The sequence below is a fragment of the Doryrhamphus excisus genome, chromosome 4 (genome assembly GCF_030265055.1).
Source record: "Doryrhamphus excisus isolate RoL2022-K1 chromosome 4, RoL_Dexc_1.0, whole genome shotgun sequence".
Classification (NCBI taxonomy): domain Eukaryota; kingdom Metazoa; phylum Chordata; class Actinopteri; order Syngnathiformes; family Syngnathidae; genus Doryrhamphus; species Doryrhamphus excisus.
Window position 1 is genome coordinate 24,967,579 of NC_080469.1, and position 19,810 is coordinate 24,987,388.

The 19,810-nt window shown below is 39.2% G+C and overlaps 2 protein-coding genes across 4 annotated transcripts in view; one reads left to right on the plus strand and one right to left on the minus strand.

Moving 5' to 3' along the window:
• Positions 1-8,521, plus strand: part of bmp2k (BMP2 inducible kinase) — a 30,112-nt gene extending 21,591 nt beyond the window's left edge. The window contains exons 14-16 of the mRNA XM_058069545.1: positions 940-1,103; positions 1,170-1,283; positions 6,741-8,521. Of these exons, the coding sequence (XP_057925528.1) occupies positions 940-1,103; positions 1,170-1,283; positions 6,741-8,011 (1,549 nt within the window). The 3' untranslated portion in view covers positions 8,012-8,521. The remainder of the gene's footprint in view (positions 1-939; positions 1,104-1,169; positions 1,284-6,740) is intronic.
• Positions 7,451-18,409, minus strand: paqr3a (progestin and adipoQ receptor family member IIIa). 3 transcript variants are annotated; one of them, XM_058069548.1, is made up of 7 exons: positions 18,245-18,409; positions 17,670-17,884; positions 17,447-17,609; positions 16,155-16,310; positions 12,213-12,347; positions 12,065-12,155; positions 7,451-10,484 (listed from the first exon to the last, which is right to left on the minus strand). In XM_058069548.1, exons 2-7 carry the CDS (start codon positions 17,861-17,863, stop codon positions 10,342-10,344), a joined length of 882 nt encoding a protein of 293 aa, XP_057925531.1. In that variant the 5' UTR covers positions 17,864-17,884; positions 18,245-18,409; the 3' UTR covers positions 7,451-10,341. The 3 variants fall into 3 exon arrangements, with proteins under 3 accessions (XP_057925531.1, XP_057925530.1, XP_057925529.1); XM_058069547.1 differs by having other exon boundaries at positions 12,213-12,410; XM_058069546.1 differs by having other exon boundaries at positions 12,213-12,501.
• Positions 18,410-19,810: the final 1,401 nt, after the last annotated feature.

Consider the following 19,810-nt stretch of genomic DNA (forward strand, 5'->3'; position numbering starts at 1 on the left):
TACTACTAATATTATCTGGGTATATAATTTTATTCTCGTAAAATTGCAACTTTTTTTCTTTTTGGAATAATAATTTGACTTTATTGTCATAATTACAGCAAAAAAAAACAATTTTGCTGCTTTATTGTTACGTAGATAATTTCTATAATAAAGTCTTTATTCTTTGTAATATTATGACTTTATTCCCATAATATTATAATAAATTTTCCTAAAATTCTAAATGTTTGTTTTTTTCTATTCTAAAATTACGCATTTTTTTAAATTATTTTTTCATATTTGTTTTCCATAATATTTCAACTCTATGCTACTAAAACGACATTAGTTTCCCTCCTAATATTACAAGTTTATTCTCGTAAAAAATTGTATAATATTTGTATAATAAAATGTCTTTATTCTTTGTAATATTATGACTTTATTCCCATAATATTAATAATTAATTTTCTTAAAATTCCAAATGTTTGTTGTTTTTCTATTCTATATTATTATACCTTTAAAAAATATTTTTTTTCTTTAATATTTCAACTCTGTGCTACAAAAACATTAATTTTCCTCCTAATATTACAAGTTTATTCTCGTAAAATTGCAACTTTTCTCTTGTAAGAATACGCCTTTTTGTCTCTTAATATTTTTTATTTATTCTCATAAAATTCCAGCAGTTTTTGCCATTTTTGCTTTTTTTTTTTTAGTTATGTAGTTAATTTATAACGGAATATGTCTTCATTCTTGGTAATATTATGACTTTATAATATGACTCTATTCCCATAATATTTTAATTAATTTAAAATTAATTAAAATTGTAGTTTTATTTTAATTTTAGTTTTTTTTAGTTAGTTTTTTTCCTCCTAATATTAATATTAGACTTTGAAAAAACTAGTCTGCCGAGAGTTCCCAAAGTATCCGTACCTAATGTTGTGACCGCTCCACTTCTCTCCTGCGTAGAACCCCCCTGCTGGCCTCCGATGGCGTCACCCCCCCCTCCCAAAGTGGCGGTACAGTCAGTCACCCCCCCGACATGTCCCGCTGGAACCCCTTTGGGGAGGACAACTTCTCCAAGCTGACGGAGGAGGAGCTCATCGATCGGGAGTTTGACCTCCTCAGAGCAAGCAAGTGGACTCTGGCTTATTCTGGTCTCCTTTTCACGAGGTCCTGACCCGTCTGACTCCTTCCAGAAAAGCCCGTGGAGAGGAGCGCCAGCCTGGAGGCGGACCGCCTGGCGCCCGCCCCGTCCCGCCCCCTACCGACCGAGGACCTGTTCGGCTCGGTGCCGTTTGTGGCCAGCGCAGGCAAGTCTTAGAGGAGCCTCTGCCGCGAGGACCCCCGACCTCCTCGGAGCCAAACGTTACCGCCCCCGGCGGGGTCGGATTGATTCCAGATATTAGCTAGCTTGGCGGTGACGGCGGTACTGCTTTGCTCGGAACCAGGAAGAGGCGCTGGCCAAAGAATGCCGAAGTCGTGTCGGCAAAGAACGCGGCGAGATATCATCGCCATCGTTTTTACGTCTGCGTTCGAAACCATCCACGCTAGTTTGGTACGCCGGTCCCGACCCGACCCGACAAAAGTCCCTGTCTCCAAATTGGTGCCCCCAGAAGACGTCTAAAATGTCACTTTTACCCAAAGCGGATCTGATGAGCACCAACGCCTTGGTGCCATGCTAGTACGACCGTGCTAAGATGCTAATCACGCTAAACAAAAGTCAAGTCAAATTGTTAGCTAATCCGCCCTTTTGACTCAACCCGTCTTGATTTGACTTGATATTGACTTGGACCTCAACATCTTGACTCCAGACTTGACTTGAGACTCGACTCGACTTGACTTGGCCTTGCACGTATTCACTTGAGACTCGGTTTGGACTTGCATGGCTTGAGTCGAGACTTGGACCTGAAAGTCTTGAGATGTGACTTGGACGTTTTGACTTGAGACCTGACTCGGGACTTGATTCGGGACTTGATTCCAGACTTTGCACGTCTTGATTCAAGTATGACTCGACTTGACTCACCCGGCTTGGACTTGACTTGACGTCTTGACACTCGATTGTACTTGCTTGACTTCACTCATTTGACTTGACTTGGACTTGAATTGAGACTTCACTCTGCTTGGACTTTCCCGTCTTGATGTGAGATTTGACTTGACTTGGACCTGCACGTCTTGATTCAAGTATGACTCGACCTGACTCGGACTTGCACGTCTTGACTTGACACTCGATTGTACTCGCTGGTCTTGATTTGAGACTTCACTCATTTGACTTGACTTGTGCGTTTTGACTTGAGACTTCACTCTGCTTGGTGTTGCACGTCCTGACGTGAGGTTTGACTTGACTTGGACTTGTGCGTCTTGACTTGAGGTTTGACTTGACTTGGACCTGCGCGTCTTAACTTGGGCTTGCGTTTGTTGACTTGACACTCGATTGTACTTGCTTGTCTTGACTTGAGACTTCACTCTGCTTGGACTTGCCCGCCTTGACGTGAGGTTTGACTTGACTTGGACTTCACCATCTTGAATTGAGACTTCACTCTGCTTGGACTTGCCCGTCTTGACGTGAGATTTGACTTGACTTGGACCCGCGCGTCTTGATTCAAGTATGACTCGACTTGGCTCGCCCGGCTTGGACTTCCACGTCTTGACTTGACACTCGATTGTACTCGCTGGTCTTGATTTGAGACTTCACTCATTTCACTTCACTCATTTGACTTGACTTGGACTTGAGACTTCACTCTGCTTGGACTTGCCCGCCTTGACGTGAGGTTTGACTTGACTTGGACTTGTCCGTCTTGACTTGAGACTTCACTCTGCTTGGAGTTGCTTGTCTTGACGTGAGATTTGACTTGACTTGGACCTGAGCGTCTTGATTCAAGTATGACTCGGCTTGACTCGCCCTGCTTGGACTTGCTTGCGTTTGTTGACTTGACACTCGATTGTACTTGCTGGTCTTGACTTGAGACTTCGCTGGACGTGGACTTGCACGAGAGACCTGACTCGGGATTAATGACCCGAGACCAACAAACCGGACTTTTTGTAGCTAAAATTAGCATCGTAACTCCTGTTTGCTATCAACCTATTCTATTATTTAATACCTCTATTTGAGTTATTTGACTCAATTTGACTTAGTACAGACTTAGTTCCAGCTGAACTCCAATATTACATTTTTTTTTCCCCTTCAAATTAAAAGTGCGAGCGTCGGCAATGTGAAATATTAAGCAATAAGCTTCTGTGCCTCTTCCTGTTCTTATTAATGTGAACATCCACTCTTTTATATCTAGATCTATATCTATATATCTATATCTATACACATAGGAGCTAGCTTGTTTATTATTCTAGGCAGCTTATGAACGCCGGCTAACCAGGCTGGCCATGCAATAGAATAACCGCCAGCACGTAAGCTGGATAATATTTTGCTCTTTCTCGGAATAAGAATTCCGAAAAAAAAAAAAAAAAAATTCCGCAAAAAATGTATCATTTCGGAATCGGCTGTTTTTTTTGTTTGTTTGTGCTTTTATTTGTAGCGTCTTCATCGCTCCATCACTGTGAATTTTTATTTTTTTTTATTATTATTATTGAAATGATGCTATTGTAGCCTGTGGGACACATTTCCATCACATTCCGTAATTAACTCCGGGAAAAAAATTCTGCCGATGGACGTTAAATGGTAATTAAAATGGGTGCGCTACTTGGCTGCCACCAGCAGAGGTGCTGTTGATTCACTGGCAACTAGCTTACATAACAAACATGGAAACGCATCCGGAAACCTTTTTTAGAGGGATTCTAACATTTTTTTGTAATGACGTAAAAAAAAAAAAAAATTAAAGCAATAATAGAATTTATTTTTCTCGTAAAGTTAGCTAAATATTCAGATGCTAACGTTGCAGTTTTTGGCAATTCTAGTGTGTTGCTAAATTGCTAAATGCTACGACGCTTGTTTGTTTTTTTACGGAAGAAATTATCCGATGGAGCTAATGTAGCCGTTCAGATGCTAACATTCCATTTTTTTGCTCGACGGCACATATTTTAAAAACGGATTCTTCCTACGACCAAAACAAAAATGGCTCGCTCATCTAATCTTAGCGGCTAAATTTCGACGCTAGTGTAATTCAAGTGCGTCGAAATGTTTTGCTAGCTTGCTAAATGCTACGCTATCTTGAGAAATTTTTTTATTTTATTTTTTTTAACTAATACCTAGCATATTTAGTTAATGTTTAAATACTAACATTCCATTAGTTGTGCGCCCGGACGGCATATATTTACGTACTTTTTAAAATATTTATTTAAACCCGAATGCTAAACGGACGATCTGTTACATTTATTCGTGACAATTTTTTTTTTGTAAAAAAAAAACAAAAAAAACTCTTCTTACGATGAAAGAAAAACTCTACGTATATTTGTGTGTCGACAATGAATGGCTTGCTAATTTAATTTTAGCGACAGAAGTCGAAATTTGTTTAGACGATTCAAAAATGTTTGCTAACTTGCTAAATGCCGAATTTTTTTGTTTGTTTTTACATGAATTTATTTTTCAATTTTCTCATATTTGATTTGAGCAAATTTAGCCAATTGCCTATGCCTACTTCGGATGCTTTTTAGTTATGAATATGTATACAGATTTCAACTTAAATGCTACACTCACCATCTGTAGCAGGGATTCGAACCTTATTTCCTAATTTCTATAAAAAAAAAAATAATAATCAAAATAGTTAAAAAATGTACATGGACATATATTTTGTGTTTACAATTAATGTCATGCTATGCGTATAAGAATCTAAAATATTGCTAACATGCTAACAGGCTAAATGCTACGTTGCCTTTTTCTGCATGCGTGTTTTTACCGAGCTGGTTTCTTGCTACAAAGTGCCTTTTTTTTTTGTCGTGTTTTGTTCCCGTGGACCAACAGTGCTAACAGCAGCTTAAATTAGCATCTTTGTTGTTAGCGATGACGAATGCTTCTTTGTGTCTTTTTGCATACAATCCTAAAAAAAGGGCTGTATGAGTGTTAGCGCAGCGCTAGGCAACCATCGCTAATCACCGCTCCTTTTTTTTTTTTCATACGAATGTTTTACCGCTAATGCTACGTAGCCAAAGGTAAGTTACGCTTCATCCTTTTTTTTTTTTAAATGTACCATTTCGCTTGTTGCCATGCTGCATGCGTACGACAGCCATGCTCAGAAACATCTTGTTCACGTGTACTGGTGGAAGAATTTTAGCACTTTAGCTCGTTAGCTTAGCGGTGCGACGAAAAAGGAAGGTACACTTTTTTCCGTTTACATTTTTGCTAGTTATACATGTGTGTTTTCTTTTTTTTTTTTTTTGGTCTCAGGGTTTGTTTTCACCCTCACCTTGAATCAAAGCTAAACGTGAAGATCTGCGATGTTTTTGCTAGCTAAAAAGCTAACGTGCCTCCTTCCATGCCTTTTTTGTGTGTGTCTTGTATGATCATACTGTGAGTGTGGATGTACTTCTGAGAAATAAAATTGAACATTGAATATGAAAAAAAAAATGGATTGCTTATTCTTTGGAAAGATTCGCGGAAAGTTCCACCACTACGCTACGGCGAGCAAGATGTTCCTGACGGTTAGCGTGGCTGTCAATGTAATTAGGTGTGAACATTAATTATTACATTGTTCGATAAATTTAATAAGGTAAAAAAAAAAAAAAATGGCTGCTCGGCACATGTGTCCAAATACAGTACACCTTCATAGGCCACAGCAGGGTTCTCCTGATAGTAGTAATGTTATTATACTTAATTAGGACACTAATTAGTTTTTCTTACTTCCGGACATGCACAAACGAGTTAAATTAAGTAAAAAAAAAATAATAAGTCAATTATCGGTATCATATCGCAAAGTTATGAGTCCCCGAGTCCTTGGAGAGTTGTAATATTTTGATATTATACTGTAGAATGGGGCTGCACGGTGTCTTAGTGGTGAGCGCGCCGACCTCGCAGCTCCGAGACCAGGGTTCGATTCCACACGCGGGCGTCTCTGTGTGGAGTTTGCATAAAAAAAAAACAAAAAAAAAAACATGCTAGGTTAATTAGCGACTCCAAATTGTCCATAGGTATGAATGTGAGTGTGAATGGTTGTTTGACTATATGTGCCCTGTGATTGGCTGGCCACCATGAGTGAATGAATGAATATTGGAGAGTGTTTCATGACACGTTAAGTTCAATTCCCTAAGATCCGGATCTTCAAAAAAGCCCACGGAGGCGTAATTTTGATACTTGGGATGATTTAATTTAGTTTTGGGGGTTTTGTGACCCCCAAAATGGCGTCATTTACTGTATATTGTAGAATGAACCTTGGTGTCATTCTATCATTTGGCCACTTGATGGCACTGTTGGTTCACTTGCGCGGATTGAAGGTGGGGTGGTCATCAATCTGCTTTTTCTTGACCCTGTAAAAACCGGGATTCGGACTCTGCATCGGAGTCTTTCAGCCGGTCTGGGAACACCTCGGGGGTCCGCCGTAAGGAGGGAAGTCTGCTTTGGCGACTGCGTTGAAAGAGATTGGTTACTTTGTCTTAAATAAGCGATGGACCAATTAGGGCCAGCAGGACGTCCCAACAAAACCACAATAATAATAATAATAATAATAATGGTTCTGGTGTTGTGGATCCACATGAAGTCCTTTATGGAGGATTTTAAAGCACGGAACATGTAGTCCGTTCCTTTCACCGCTCCTTCCGGATCTGGAAAACCGATATCCTGGTTTCAGTTGCGTCACATGATTGAATAATGTTTGTTGTTCCAGCAGGTCCCGACGTGGCGGCGGGCGATCGGGCGGCCGAAGAAGTCGTCGTCATTCCGGCTCCGGCGGCTCCGGAGCACAAACCCGGCAGGAAGAGCACATGCAGGCCGGGCGAAGACTCGGACAGCGACTTCGAGTCCGATCCTCCTTCGCCGAAAAGCAGCGAGGAAGAGGAGCCGGAGGAGGACGAAGGCCTCAACAGCGAGCACGGCGATGATACGGAGCCCGAGAACTTAGGACAGAGACCGCTCTTGATGGAGTCCGAGGATGACGAGGACGAAGAAAAGCACAGCTCCGATTCCGACGGCGAGCGCCGCAAAGTCAGGAACGCCGCCAAGGACGGTCACTCCAGGCGGAGTCGCCAGGAGCGGTCTGATCCCGAATCCCTCGGCGGAGTTAAAGCCGTGTCCGCCGTTGACGTTTTTGGCGCGGTTCCCTTCCTCGGCGGCGACTCGCCCGCTCGAGCGTCGCGCAACACGGACATCTTCGCCCAAGCGCCTTTTCCGCAAGTCGACCCGGATCAGCGAGCCGCAGACGACTTTGACGTCTTCACCAAAGCGCCGTTCAGTCGCAATCTGTCCAAGTCCGGCAGGAGCGTTACGGATAACCCGGCGGAGCAAACCCCGCCCACTTCCCCCGAGGGCATCGACGTTTTCGGCTTCTCTCCCTTCCAGCCGGGCCCCGCCGTTCCAATTCCGACCACTTCCAGAAGTGCGGAGGACATCTTTCGGCCGTCTTTGGAGGATTCCCCGAGTCCTCAGCAGCAGCGCCTGAAGCAACGCAGCCTCCAGAAGCTGTCGTCCCGCCAGAGGAAGACCAAACAGGAAGCGGCGGGCGTCGGCGGCAGCAATGGCAAGCGTCATCACGGGACGCCGACCGGCGGACGCAAGACCGGCAAAGCCACGTTCCGTACACCCGAGCGAGTCCGCAGACACAAGAAGGTCGGTCGGCGGGACTCGCAGAGCAGCAACGAGTTCCTGAGCGCCTCGGACTCCAAGGAGAACATCAGCGTGGACGTGACCATCGCCGAGGGGAAGGACGACGGCGCCTCGCTGCAAGCGGACGAGCTCCTGGATCCGTTCGGAGCCAAACCTTTCCACCCTCAGGACGGCGGCAGGAACGACTTGTCCCGGGAATGCAAAACCATGGACGATTTCGGCGCGGTGCCTTTCACGGAACTGGTGATCCACGGCGGATCTCAGCAGCCGGCGGCACCACCGCCGCCGCACGGGGACCTGGACCCGTTTGGCGCCGCGCCTTTTCCTTCCAAGCAGTAACTCGCTTGTCTTCCGTCGGTTTGGGATCAATGCACCGTGGATCAGACCACTTCCTGTTTGAGTCGGGACTTAGTTTTTTTACGCTGCATCGTGACAAACGTTAGCAAACTGTGATTCTGAACTGCGACTGTTCCGCTAGCGTCCGCCTTTTTATTAATTTAGCACCGCAAAGCCTTACGGGGGTGGGGGGTGCGCCGCGCCTCCGCCTCACTGCACAGAACCTCGGACACTTAGCGGCGCTCGTTCGGGAGTTAACCACTTTTTTTTTATTTGATCTTCTCGCCTATGCACGTCGTCCCTACGCTTTTATTTCTTTTGACATTTTTACGCCGGGAATACCGGAAGGGATTTATTGATTTTTTTTTTTCTTACGTCAAATCTGTGAATGGGACGACTTAACAATTCGGGAAAAACACGTCGGATTCAACACTTTGTAACGCATCGTAGCGCTTGACTGTACCGGAGAAGCGTTGAGGCTGATTGAATCTTCAAATATATTATTTGACAAACCTTCGCTTTCTTTTTATTGGGTGGAAAACAATAAATACACTCGTTTCCATTTGTTCGGGAAAAAGTGGAATATGGTCGGAATCTACCTGTAGTGTCCCAAAACCTGTCTTTAGCCGCACGGATAAACAAATACAGCAAGGTAACGAGGTAAATAACCGAATCTACGTGCGTTATAGCGATTCTATTTTTGTCCATTTGTTCGGGAAAAAGTGGAATATGATCGGAATCTACCTGTAGTGTCCCAAAACATGTCTTTAGCCGCACGGATAAACAAATACAGCAAGGTAACGAGGTAAAGAACCGAATCTACGTGCGTTACAGTGATTCTATTTTTATCCTTTTGTTCGGGAAAAAGTGGAATATGGTCGGAATCTACCTGTAGTGTCCCAAAACCTGTCTTTAGCCCCACGGATAAACAAATACAGCAAGGTAACGAGGTAAATAACCGAATCTACGTGCGTTATAGCGATTCTATTTTTGTCCATTTGTTCGGGAAAAAGTGGAATATGATCGGAATCTACCTGTAGTGTCCCAAAACATGTCTTTAGCCGCACGGATAAACAAATACAGCAAGGTAACGAGGTAAAGAACCGAATCTACGTGCGTTACAGTGATTCTATTTTTATCCTTTTGTTCGGGAAAAAGTGGAATATGGTCGGAATCTACCTGTAGTGTCCCAAAACCTGTCTTTAGCCCCACGGATAAACAAATACAGCAAGGTAACGAGGTAAATAACCGAATCTACGTCCGTTTCAGCGATTCTATTTTTATCCATTTGTTCGGGAAAAAGTGGAATATGGTCGGAATCTACCTGTAGTGTCCCAAAACCGCTCTTTAGCCGCATGTACAAATACAGCAAGGTAACGAGGTAAATATCCGAATCTGCGTCTGTTTCAGCGATTCTATTTTTATGCATTTGTTCGGGAAAATGTGGAATATGGTCGGAATCTACCTGTAGTGTCCCAAAAAACGCTCTTTAGCCGGATGTACAAATACAGCAAGGTAACGAGGTAAATAACCGAATCTACGTCTGTTTCAGCGATTCTATTTTTATCCTTTTGTTCGGGAAAAAGTGGAATATGGTCGGAATCTACCTGTAGTGTCCCAAAACCGCTCCTTAGCCGCACGGATAAATACAGCAAGGTAACGAGGTAAATAACCGAATCTACGTCCGTTTCAGCGATTCTATTTTTATCCATTTGTTCGGGAAAAAGTGGAATATAATCGGAAACTACCTGTAGTGTCCCAAAAAACGCTCTTTGTCCGCACGGATAAACAAATACAGCAAGGTAACGAGGTAAATAACCGAATCTACGTGCGTTACAGCGATTCTATTTTTATCCTTTTGTTCGGGAAAAAGTGGAATATGGTTGGAATCTACCTGTAGTGTCCCAAAACCGCTCTTTATCCGCACGGAGAAATACAGCAAGGTAACGAGGTAAATAACCGAATCATTTGTTCGGGAAAAAGTGAATATGGTCGTTATGTTAGCTCCCCCCGCAGGAAGTTCCACTCGGGGACGGCGACCCACTTCCTCTGACCGTAGCGTCGTCTTCCGTCACCGTACAGTCAAACAAAAAAACATGGCTGACATTCACGGCGGGCCTTCCAAATGCAACAAGTTCCTTTTTCCAGTGTATGCAAAAAAAAAATCTTTAACTCGCTAGCGACCTCCGGCGGCCATTTTCTTTTGTAACCGTAATGAATGTAAATACTTCACAAGTATTCGACATGAAATGATAAAAAAAAAATGGACCTATCGTGTCCTCGGCGTGGGAAATGTCCCATGTGGAGAAACAGGGCGTAGGCAGACGTGGCGGCTACGAGTGCGTGGCGGCGTCCGGGCACGGCCGGCTGTGTCGGTACGCCATGATGAAGCGCGAGGACTGGTGCCACCAGTAGAACATGAGCAGCAGCAGCACGTGCCACACCTGGTGGCTGGAGCCCACGTAGTTCAGCTGGCCTGCAAACGTGGCACGGAGCTTTTCATGGTGCCTTCAGGGAACATCTCCATTAGCTAATCCAGGGGTGTCCAAAATGTGGCATGGGGGTTATTTAACGAGAAAAAAACAAAAAAAAAAAAAGAATAACCACAAAAATCGAAAAAAAGAAATACATTTTACAAGAAAAAACATTTAAGAATTATGGAACATTACAAAGAAAAATAATAGTTGGAATTGAAATTTTTAAAAATTATTTTAATGCAAATAAAGTCAAAATATTAAAATTTAAATTTTACATGAATTAATTTCTAATAGGGAAAAAAATATTTTAATAGCATTGACTCAAAAAAAAGACTTTTTTGCGCCCTAACAGTAAAATAAACTAAGATAATAAAAAATAATAATAATTTTACAAGAATAATTTTGTAATAAAGAAAAAATATATATATTATTTTGAATTGTAATATTATGAGAAACAAAGCTAAAAAATAAAACTAAATATTTATTTAAAAAATTTAATATAATATTATATTTTAATGTTTTTGATTTAATTTTTAATATTTTAATTTTTAATAAAATATTTTAAAAAGCAGAAATGAAAAAAAACAGCTATTTGACTGTGAATTAAGTCAAAATATGAAGAGAAGAAATAGCTCTAAAAGTCCATTTATGACGAGGAGAAATATTGAAATATTAAAAGTTGTTTTAAAGTTGTTTTTAAATTATCACAAAATTAATAAATAAATGGAATAAAATGCCGCAATTTTACAAGAATAAACTCAAGGTGGCGTTCTGACGACAAGAGCAAAGTTGAGGTTATTTTATTTGCGTAAAGTTTAAATATTGGGGACATTTTTTTGTATGAAGGGGAAAAAATTGACTTTAGTAGCATACACATTTTTTAACAAAATTATTTTAAGTCATTATTTTGGAAAATGATGGAAATATGACATATTTTTTATAATACATATATTATAAAATATATTTTAATATTATTATTTAATATTATATATAAAATCAAATGTTATAATAATAATATTTTAGCGGCATAATGTTGAACTTTTGAAGTTGTAATATAAAAAAAAAAATTTTTAGGGGGGGGTAATAATAATTTTTTTTAAAAAAAAGAAAAAAGTATGAAGTCAAAATATTCAGGAGGAAAAAGTGTTATTCTAACTACCAAGTCAATTTTACAGGAATAAACTTAGATTATGAGGAAAAATGCTAATTTTTGTCACATTGAGCTGAAATAAAGTTTTTAAAAAAAAAGTTTTTTTTTAACTAGTCAAGATCCAAAATAAAAATAAAGTGATAATTTTGGAAAATTCAGCAGGAGAAAACGTGAAATGGGAATACAAGACAAAATTATTTAAGATTTGTAAAAAAAAAAAAAAATGTGGTAAAAAAAGTAAATGATAATATAATAATAATATTAATAATAGGCTTTTATGACAAAGTTCTTAGCATATCTTTAGAAATATCAAGTGTCACCAAGCGCCCCCCACTGGCGGAACAGGTTTGGACACCCCTGAGCTAATCCATGCTAATTTGTGGTGCTAATATGGAAGCAAAACAAACAAGGCGATGATCGGAAGCTCACCTGGGAAGTAGCGTTCGGGTACTTTGGACACGAAGAACACCAGCGCCAACGCCGCCATCAAGTACATGAGCAGCACGCGGGGAACAAAGGCCTGAAAGACGACGGAGTCATGAGCGACATCAACGGACGGACGGTCGGCGCGACTCACCTGCACCAGCTCGCCCGAGAAGCCGCCGTCGATGCAGATCCAGTGCACGGTGGGCACCAGGCCGTAGCACGCCACCGAGCAGAAGATGAGCGAGCGGAGCTTCTTCCACTGCTTGCCGAGGTAGTGGGGGTGGATCTGGGCGAAGAAGACGGCCAGGATCATCGCCAGCACCGTCACCAGGTACACCTGACGCCAGTACTGACACCGCAAAACAGCCGCCGTTACATCTCGGTCGGGCCGCCCACACGCTACACGACACGGCGCTGCTAGGAGGGAACATGACTTTTCGCTAGCATGAAGGGGAAAAAAAATGGCAGAAACTGAAAAAGCAGCTGGAATTTCGAAGCGAATAAAATCTGAACATTGATGAAAAATTTTAAATAATTGTTTTTAATTTTTACATATTTTTATAATATAAAATAAAATATAATATAGATTTAAAATGTTATAATAATATTTTAGCGGCATAATGTTGAACTTTTTAAGTTGTAATATGAGAAACAAAATAAAATTGTTATTTTCGGAAAACTAAATTGGGGGAAAAATTTTACTATTAGTTGAATAAAGTCATAATATTACAAGAATTATTAGAATTTTTAACAGCAAAAATGATGAGAAAAAGAGTGAAGTTGATATTAATCATCTTAAAATAATATAAAAAATAAATATATTTTATATATATATATATATACATATATTATTTAAAATATATATATATATATATAAATAATATTTTTATAAAATAATATACATAGAATATAAAATATAATGTAGATTAAAATATAATATGTTAGCAACATAATGATGAACTTTTTAAGTTGTAATATGAGAAACAAAATAAAATTGTTATTTTCAGAAAACTAAACTGGGGGGAAAAATTTTACTATTAGTTGAATAAAGTCATAATATTACGAGAATTATTAGGATTTTTTAACAGCAAAAATGATGAGAAAAAGAGTGAAGTTGATATTAATCATCTTAAAATAATATAAAAATAAATATATTATATATATATATATATATATATTATTTAAAATAAATATAAATATAAATAATATTTTTATAAAATATAAATAAAATATAAAATATAATGTAGATTAAAAATGTTGTAATAATATTTTAGCAACATAATGTTGAACTTTTTAAGTTGTAATATGAGAAACAAAATAAAATTGTTATTTTCGGAAAACTAAATTGGGGGGAAAAATTTTACTATTAGTTGAATAAAGTCATAATATTACGAGAATTATTAGGATTTTTTAACAGCAAAAATGATGAGAAAAAGAGTGAAGTTGATATTAATCATCTTAAAATAATATAAAAATAAATATATTTATATATATATTTAAAATAAAATATATATAAATAGTATTTTATAAAATAATATAAATAAAATATAAAATATAATGTAGATTAAAAATGTTATAGTATTTTAGCAACATAATGATGAACTTTTGATGTTGTAATATGAGAAACAAAATAAAATTGTCATTTTCGAAAAACTAAATTGGGGGAAAAGTTGTACTTATAGTATTCCAATTTTACAGCGACAAGGTAAACTAACGCCTTTCTAGTAGCATAAACATTTTTTAACAAAATAATTTAAAGTGATTATTTTGGAAAATATGATGGAAATATTACAACATATTTTTATATTATAAAATAAAATGTAATATAGATTAAAAATGTTATAATAATAATATTTTAGCGGCATAATGTTGAACCACCCGAAAGGAAGTATGATGCTCTCCTATCAGAATAAGAGCGTATAGGAAGGCGAGAGGGGGGCGGCAGGGTCTTGCCGGTCCTTCCTGAGACTTGTGATTGTCATATGGTGAGGAAGATGAGTGGGAGGGGGGGGGGGGGGCGTGGTGGGGGCACGTCGTGAAGGCAGCCATCTGGTTTGAAGCTGCAGCAGATTTCAGCTGCGTTGTGGGGGCAAAACACGGCAGGCGCTGCCAAACGTGTACGCGGCCAAACACACCAGCAGGAAGGACATCGTCGTATAAATATCCAGTGACGAGGGAGCCGGTGGGCGGCGGGAACGTGGACGTCAGATAAATCGTTTTTCCGAGCGAGGAAAGTGTCATGTGACATGATTGAATTAGTGCTTGGACCAGAACCACGCCCACATGGCACACGTCGACTCTCGCTATCGTGTTTTCCTCTGGTTTTCATGTTGATTTCACCTCACTAAACAATGCTCACTATGCTAATGTTAGCATGCTAACTTCTTGCATAATAGTGCTATGTTTTTGTGTAAGTGCCTACCCATGAAAATGGCAAAAAAAAATCTAGGCCATATCATGATAGCAATGCTAACCTCATCATGCTAACACCTAGCATTATAGTGTCTGCTTAAGTTCATATTCATAAAAATTGCAAAAAATGCCAGTATACCAATGTTAGCATGATATTAATACTTCACATAGCTATAGCTAACATGCTAACAACTAGCATAATAGTGTCTACCCATGAAAATGGCAAAAAATCTAGGCCAATATCATGATAGCAATGCTAACCTTATCATGCTAACACCTAGCATTATAGTGTCTGCTTAAGTTCATATTCATAAAAATTGCAAAAAATGCCAGTATACCAATGTTAGCATGATATTAATGTTAACATAGTTACAGCTAACATGCTAACAACTAGCACAATAGTGTCTTCCCATGAAAATGGCAAAAAAATGCTACTATGCTAATATAATTGTAATGTTAACATTAGTATGCTAACATTGTGTTAGTATGCTAACATAATAATTTCTACCCATTAGAATGACTAAAAATGCTATTATGTTAAGATTAGCATGCTAGCAATGCTAACCTTATCATACTAACACCTAGCATAATAGTGTCTGCTTAAGTTCATATTCATGAAAATCGCAAAAAATGCCAGTATGCCTGTTAGCATGATATTAATGCTAACATAGTTACAGCTAACATGCTAACAACTAGCACAATAGTCTTCCCATGAAAATGACAACAAAAATGCTACTATGCTAATATCATGATTGCAATGTTAACATTAGTATGCTAACATTATGTTAGTATGCTAACATAATAATTTCTACCCATTAGAATGACTAAAATGCTATTATGTTAAGATTAGCATGCTAGCAATGCTAACCTTATCATACTAACACCTAGCATAATAGTGTCTGCTTAAGTTCATATTCATGAAAATCGCAAAAAATGCCAGTATGCCTATGTTAGCATGATATTAATGCTAACAACTAGCACAATAGTGTCTTCCCATGAAAATGACAAAAAAATCTACTATGCTAATATGATAGCAATGTTAACGCGAGTATGCTAACTAGCATCTAGCATAATAATTTCTACCCATGAAAATGGCTAAAAATGCTACTATGTTAAGATTAGCATGCCAGCAATGCTAACAACTAGCATGATAGTGTCTGCTTGAGTTCGTGTTCATGAAAATTGCAAATAAAATGCCAGTATGCCTGTTAGCATGATATTAATGCGGACATAGCCATAGCTAACATGCTAACAACTAGCATAAGTGTCTACCCATGAAAATGGCTAAAAAATTATACTATCCTAATATCATCATAGCAATGTTAACGTTAATATGCTAACTAGCGTTTAACATAATTTCTACCCCATGAAAATGGCTAAAAATGCTACTATGTTAAGATTAGCATGCTAGCAATGCTAACACCTAGCATGATAGTGTCTGCTTAAGTTTGTGTTCATGAAAATCGCAAAAAATGCCAGTATGCCTATGTTGGCATGATATTAATGCTAACACAGCGTTAGCTAACATGCTAACAACTAGCATAATAGTGTCTAAATTTCCTCCAAATCCAATCAGACCTTTTCAAGTTATTTTGAACACAATCAAACATTTAAACGCCGGAAAGTGGTAAACAAAAACAGTGCTATCTTCTAAGTCGTGCACCCCTACTGGCAGACGTACGTTATTGCAGTAGAAGGTGTAGAAGACTCCCGGCACGTAGCAGCCCAGGATGCCGATGGAGACGCCGGCGTAGTCCAGGGCCATCCAGCGGCGGCTGGTCTTCTCGGAGCGGTGGCAGCAGAACAGGTGATAACCCACCGAACACAGCAAACACAACTGCCAAGACACGCCTTTTATTGACACTTAAACGCAACACGTGCAAAGTTACATCGCAAGCGCTACCGCTCCATCTCGTGGACGGAGGTGCAACGACAAGACAATTTTAAAATTGTAAAAATGTTGATTTTTTTTGTTTAATCTGACAATAAAAAAGTCGCAAATTATTTAGTCGCAATAATTTTAAAATTATAAAATTTAAATCTATTTTTAAATATTTTATGTAAGTAATTTCAAACAGTAAATTGGCCATATAAGAAGCATAGAGTTGAAATATTAATTTCATCACATCAACAAGTCAGGGTACAGTTTCTATTTATATTACAGGCGCTACGATGCCATCTAGTGGACAAAGGTGGAACAACAAGACAATTAGAAAACGTGAGGGGTGAGTAAATAGTGCCATTTATGGAGGGGGATTAAAATAGAATAAAATCTAAATTTATTAACAAAAAATGTCATGTTCACAGCCAAAAAATAGGCAATTTTATGAGAATATTATGAGGTAAAATAATATTTTAATGGAACGCAATTAAATATTAAATAAAATATTGGGTTTTTTTCATAATATTGTAAGAAACAAATAAAATGAAGATGCATTTTTTTGTTAAATTAGGCTGGGGGAGTTATATCATGGGAAAATTCACACGAGTTGAAATATTTGCATTTTATTTATTTATTTATTATTTTTTATTTATTTAAAAATAAATAAATACAAAACAAATATAATCAAAATATTAAAGAGACAAATACTGTACTCTAACAAGTAATGTTGCAATTTTACAATGAGGAAAAATGCCATTTTTAATAGCATTTAAAAATATTTGAACTGAATAAAGTCATCATTACTAGAATAAAAAGCTGGAATAAGTTGGAGAATTGTTTTTTTTATCTCTTATTTTCACAGGAATAAAATAAAAATATTAAGGAATATTGTAATGTGACAAAAACATGTCATTTTATTAGCATAGAGTTGAAATATGAATTTAATCACAACATGTACAGGTTCTATTTTTATTCCAAGCGTTACGACGCCATCTCGTGGACAGCATTGGAACAACAACAAGACAATGTGAGATTGTGAAGGGCAAGAGATAGAACCAAATTGTAAAAATACATTAAAATAAGTCACATACCTTCACGCAGAAGAGTCCGATGGAGTAGATGACGTAGTCTTCTCTGGAGGCGCCGAGCTCCGGCAGCACGCAGGCCATGTTGTAGACGGCCAGGCAGAAGAAGAGCAGGAAGCCCAGCAGGTGACTCCAAATGTTCACCGTCTCGTTGGAGAGGACGAAAAGGCTGCAGACGAGGTCCAAATCAGCATGTGGTTCAACAACACGGCTGCAGTCAGTCCCTCACCTTTTAATGCACAGTCTGGACGGCAGGTAGGCTCTGTATCCGTCTGTGATGTACGGATTCTCTCTCAGGAAACCCGGAATCTGCTCGTAGGTGTAGAGGCGGATGCCGCTGGGCACCAGCACCGGCCAGTACTGATAACCTCCCAGCTCGATGTAGTGAGCCGTCTGAGAGTTCTTCTGGATCTTCTGAGGCATAATGGTGGAGTCTGCTGTGATCTGAAAACACAATAACATTGTGCTGTGAAATCACAATGAATTCAAGCGAGACTTCCGCATTAAAAAAACACATTTAACGTCAAGGGGACAACGCGCTGTAAGCAGTCACAATCGACATTAAATTAATTTAAATGTTTTATTTTGCTAACAAAACAGCGCCGAATTGCTCCGAAATTACTACTTACGCGAACGATTTGTAAATTAGAGCGTTTGTGTCCGTAAATGTATTCCTATCCCTGATGTTTGTAATATGCTATAGATTCTAACGGTGTTTGGCATCGGTCTAATTTTCAACAGGCTACAACAACATGCTAGCTAATTTGCCGACTCGTTCGTCAAAAACAATCAAAATAAACCCACCTTTTAATTTCTCCTGTGTTTACTTTATGCCATTTGAGTTCTTATAAAACGCGTTGCTCATTAAAACTAATAAATAAGCCCTAATTCAAAACAAAAGGCCGTCTTGTTCAACTTCCAGCTACATCTTCCAAATCACCGCTTACGTCATCCACGTAATGTCTTCAACGAAGGACCCAAGGCAAAATGGCGTCCATAGCGCGCCTGAGTAAAATCACACAAACGTTACTGCGCAATAAAATTAACAACGAAGAAGTTTAGTTGTATTGTTAAACATATTTATTTTTGCCACTTGGCTTTAGAATAACATTTGCTTTACACATTATTTGTCTGTTGATTAATAATACATATGTTTAGTCAATAATAATAAAATTCTTTAATAATTCTTGATGATTATTATAATTAGTTAACCATTTAAGGTTTGAACTATCCCTAAGAGAGGTTCAGCGAGCACAGAAATGATAAATAAGATGACAAAAGACATTTAAATTAATTGAAATTCCCAAGTGTAAATGTGGGCTTCCCAGCATGCCTTGTGGGTTGTACATTAGAGGTATTAGCGCTGATTTTTTTTTTTTATTTTTGTGCGTGTGTGTGTGTGTGCTCTTTCATCCGACTGCGAGTGGAATCCTCCTGTCGCTAAATGTCACCAAGAATGTTCGTCAGAGCTCTCAGGTGTGAAGGAAACGTTGGAAGCTTCCCCCTTCGGGAAGGAGAGAAGTCTGAGAAGTCTTCACTCCCCCCCCCCTCCCCCTCACACACACACACACACACACACACACACTTTAATTGGCTGACGGTGGAGTGGGAAGTGTGTTCTTCATTATCACATCTAATTCACCTCTCAGCACATCCACTCTGACAAAGTGAAGATACACTCGCCGCTGCCAGGATGCACGATCTCCTGCTGCTATAAAACGCACGCACACACACGTTGCTTTGTGTTAGCGTACGTTTGCACGACGACAGTCAACCGAAAGCTATTTTTCCCCCCTTTGATCTTTGCTAATGTCTGTTTATAGGAACAAAAACAGCAAAATTGTTGCCTGAGGATGGGCCAAGGACGACCGGCCTGCATCGCCACTTCATCCTATTCTCTGCTGACCCCTCCCAACCCCCCCCCCAAAAAAACGTCTTTGATCCCTGTCATCCATCGTGAATGTCAAACGTAATTCGGAAAGATGTGTCGGGACGTAATTGCGCGCTAAGGCGGCGTGTAATGGAACATGAAATGGAAGTTCTCACGCCGAATGTTTCTAGTAAAAGCAGGAAGTGTCACGGGTGACAAAATAAGGCGTTAGGGCCTGACTTTCCTGTGGACGTGTGCGTGCATGATGCCCTGACTGACAGGTGGACGCCTACTTCCTGTAAAAACATGAAGACGCTCATTTGTCCGGCGTCAAGGTCGCCTTGGAAACAAATTAACCCGACCTTGTGCGTTTTTAAATTGTTTAAAAACATTACTCTTCAAATTAAACCCTTCATTAGACACAAGTTAGAACCCAGGTAAGCTACACTTTTATTATGAAAGTCCGTCTTTAGGAATTCCAACACAGATAAGAGCCACTT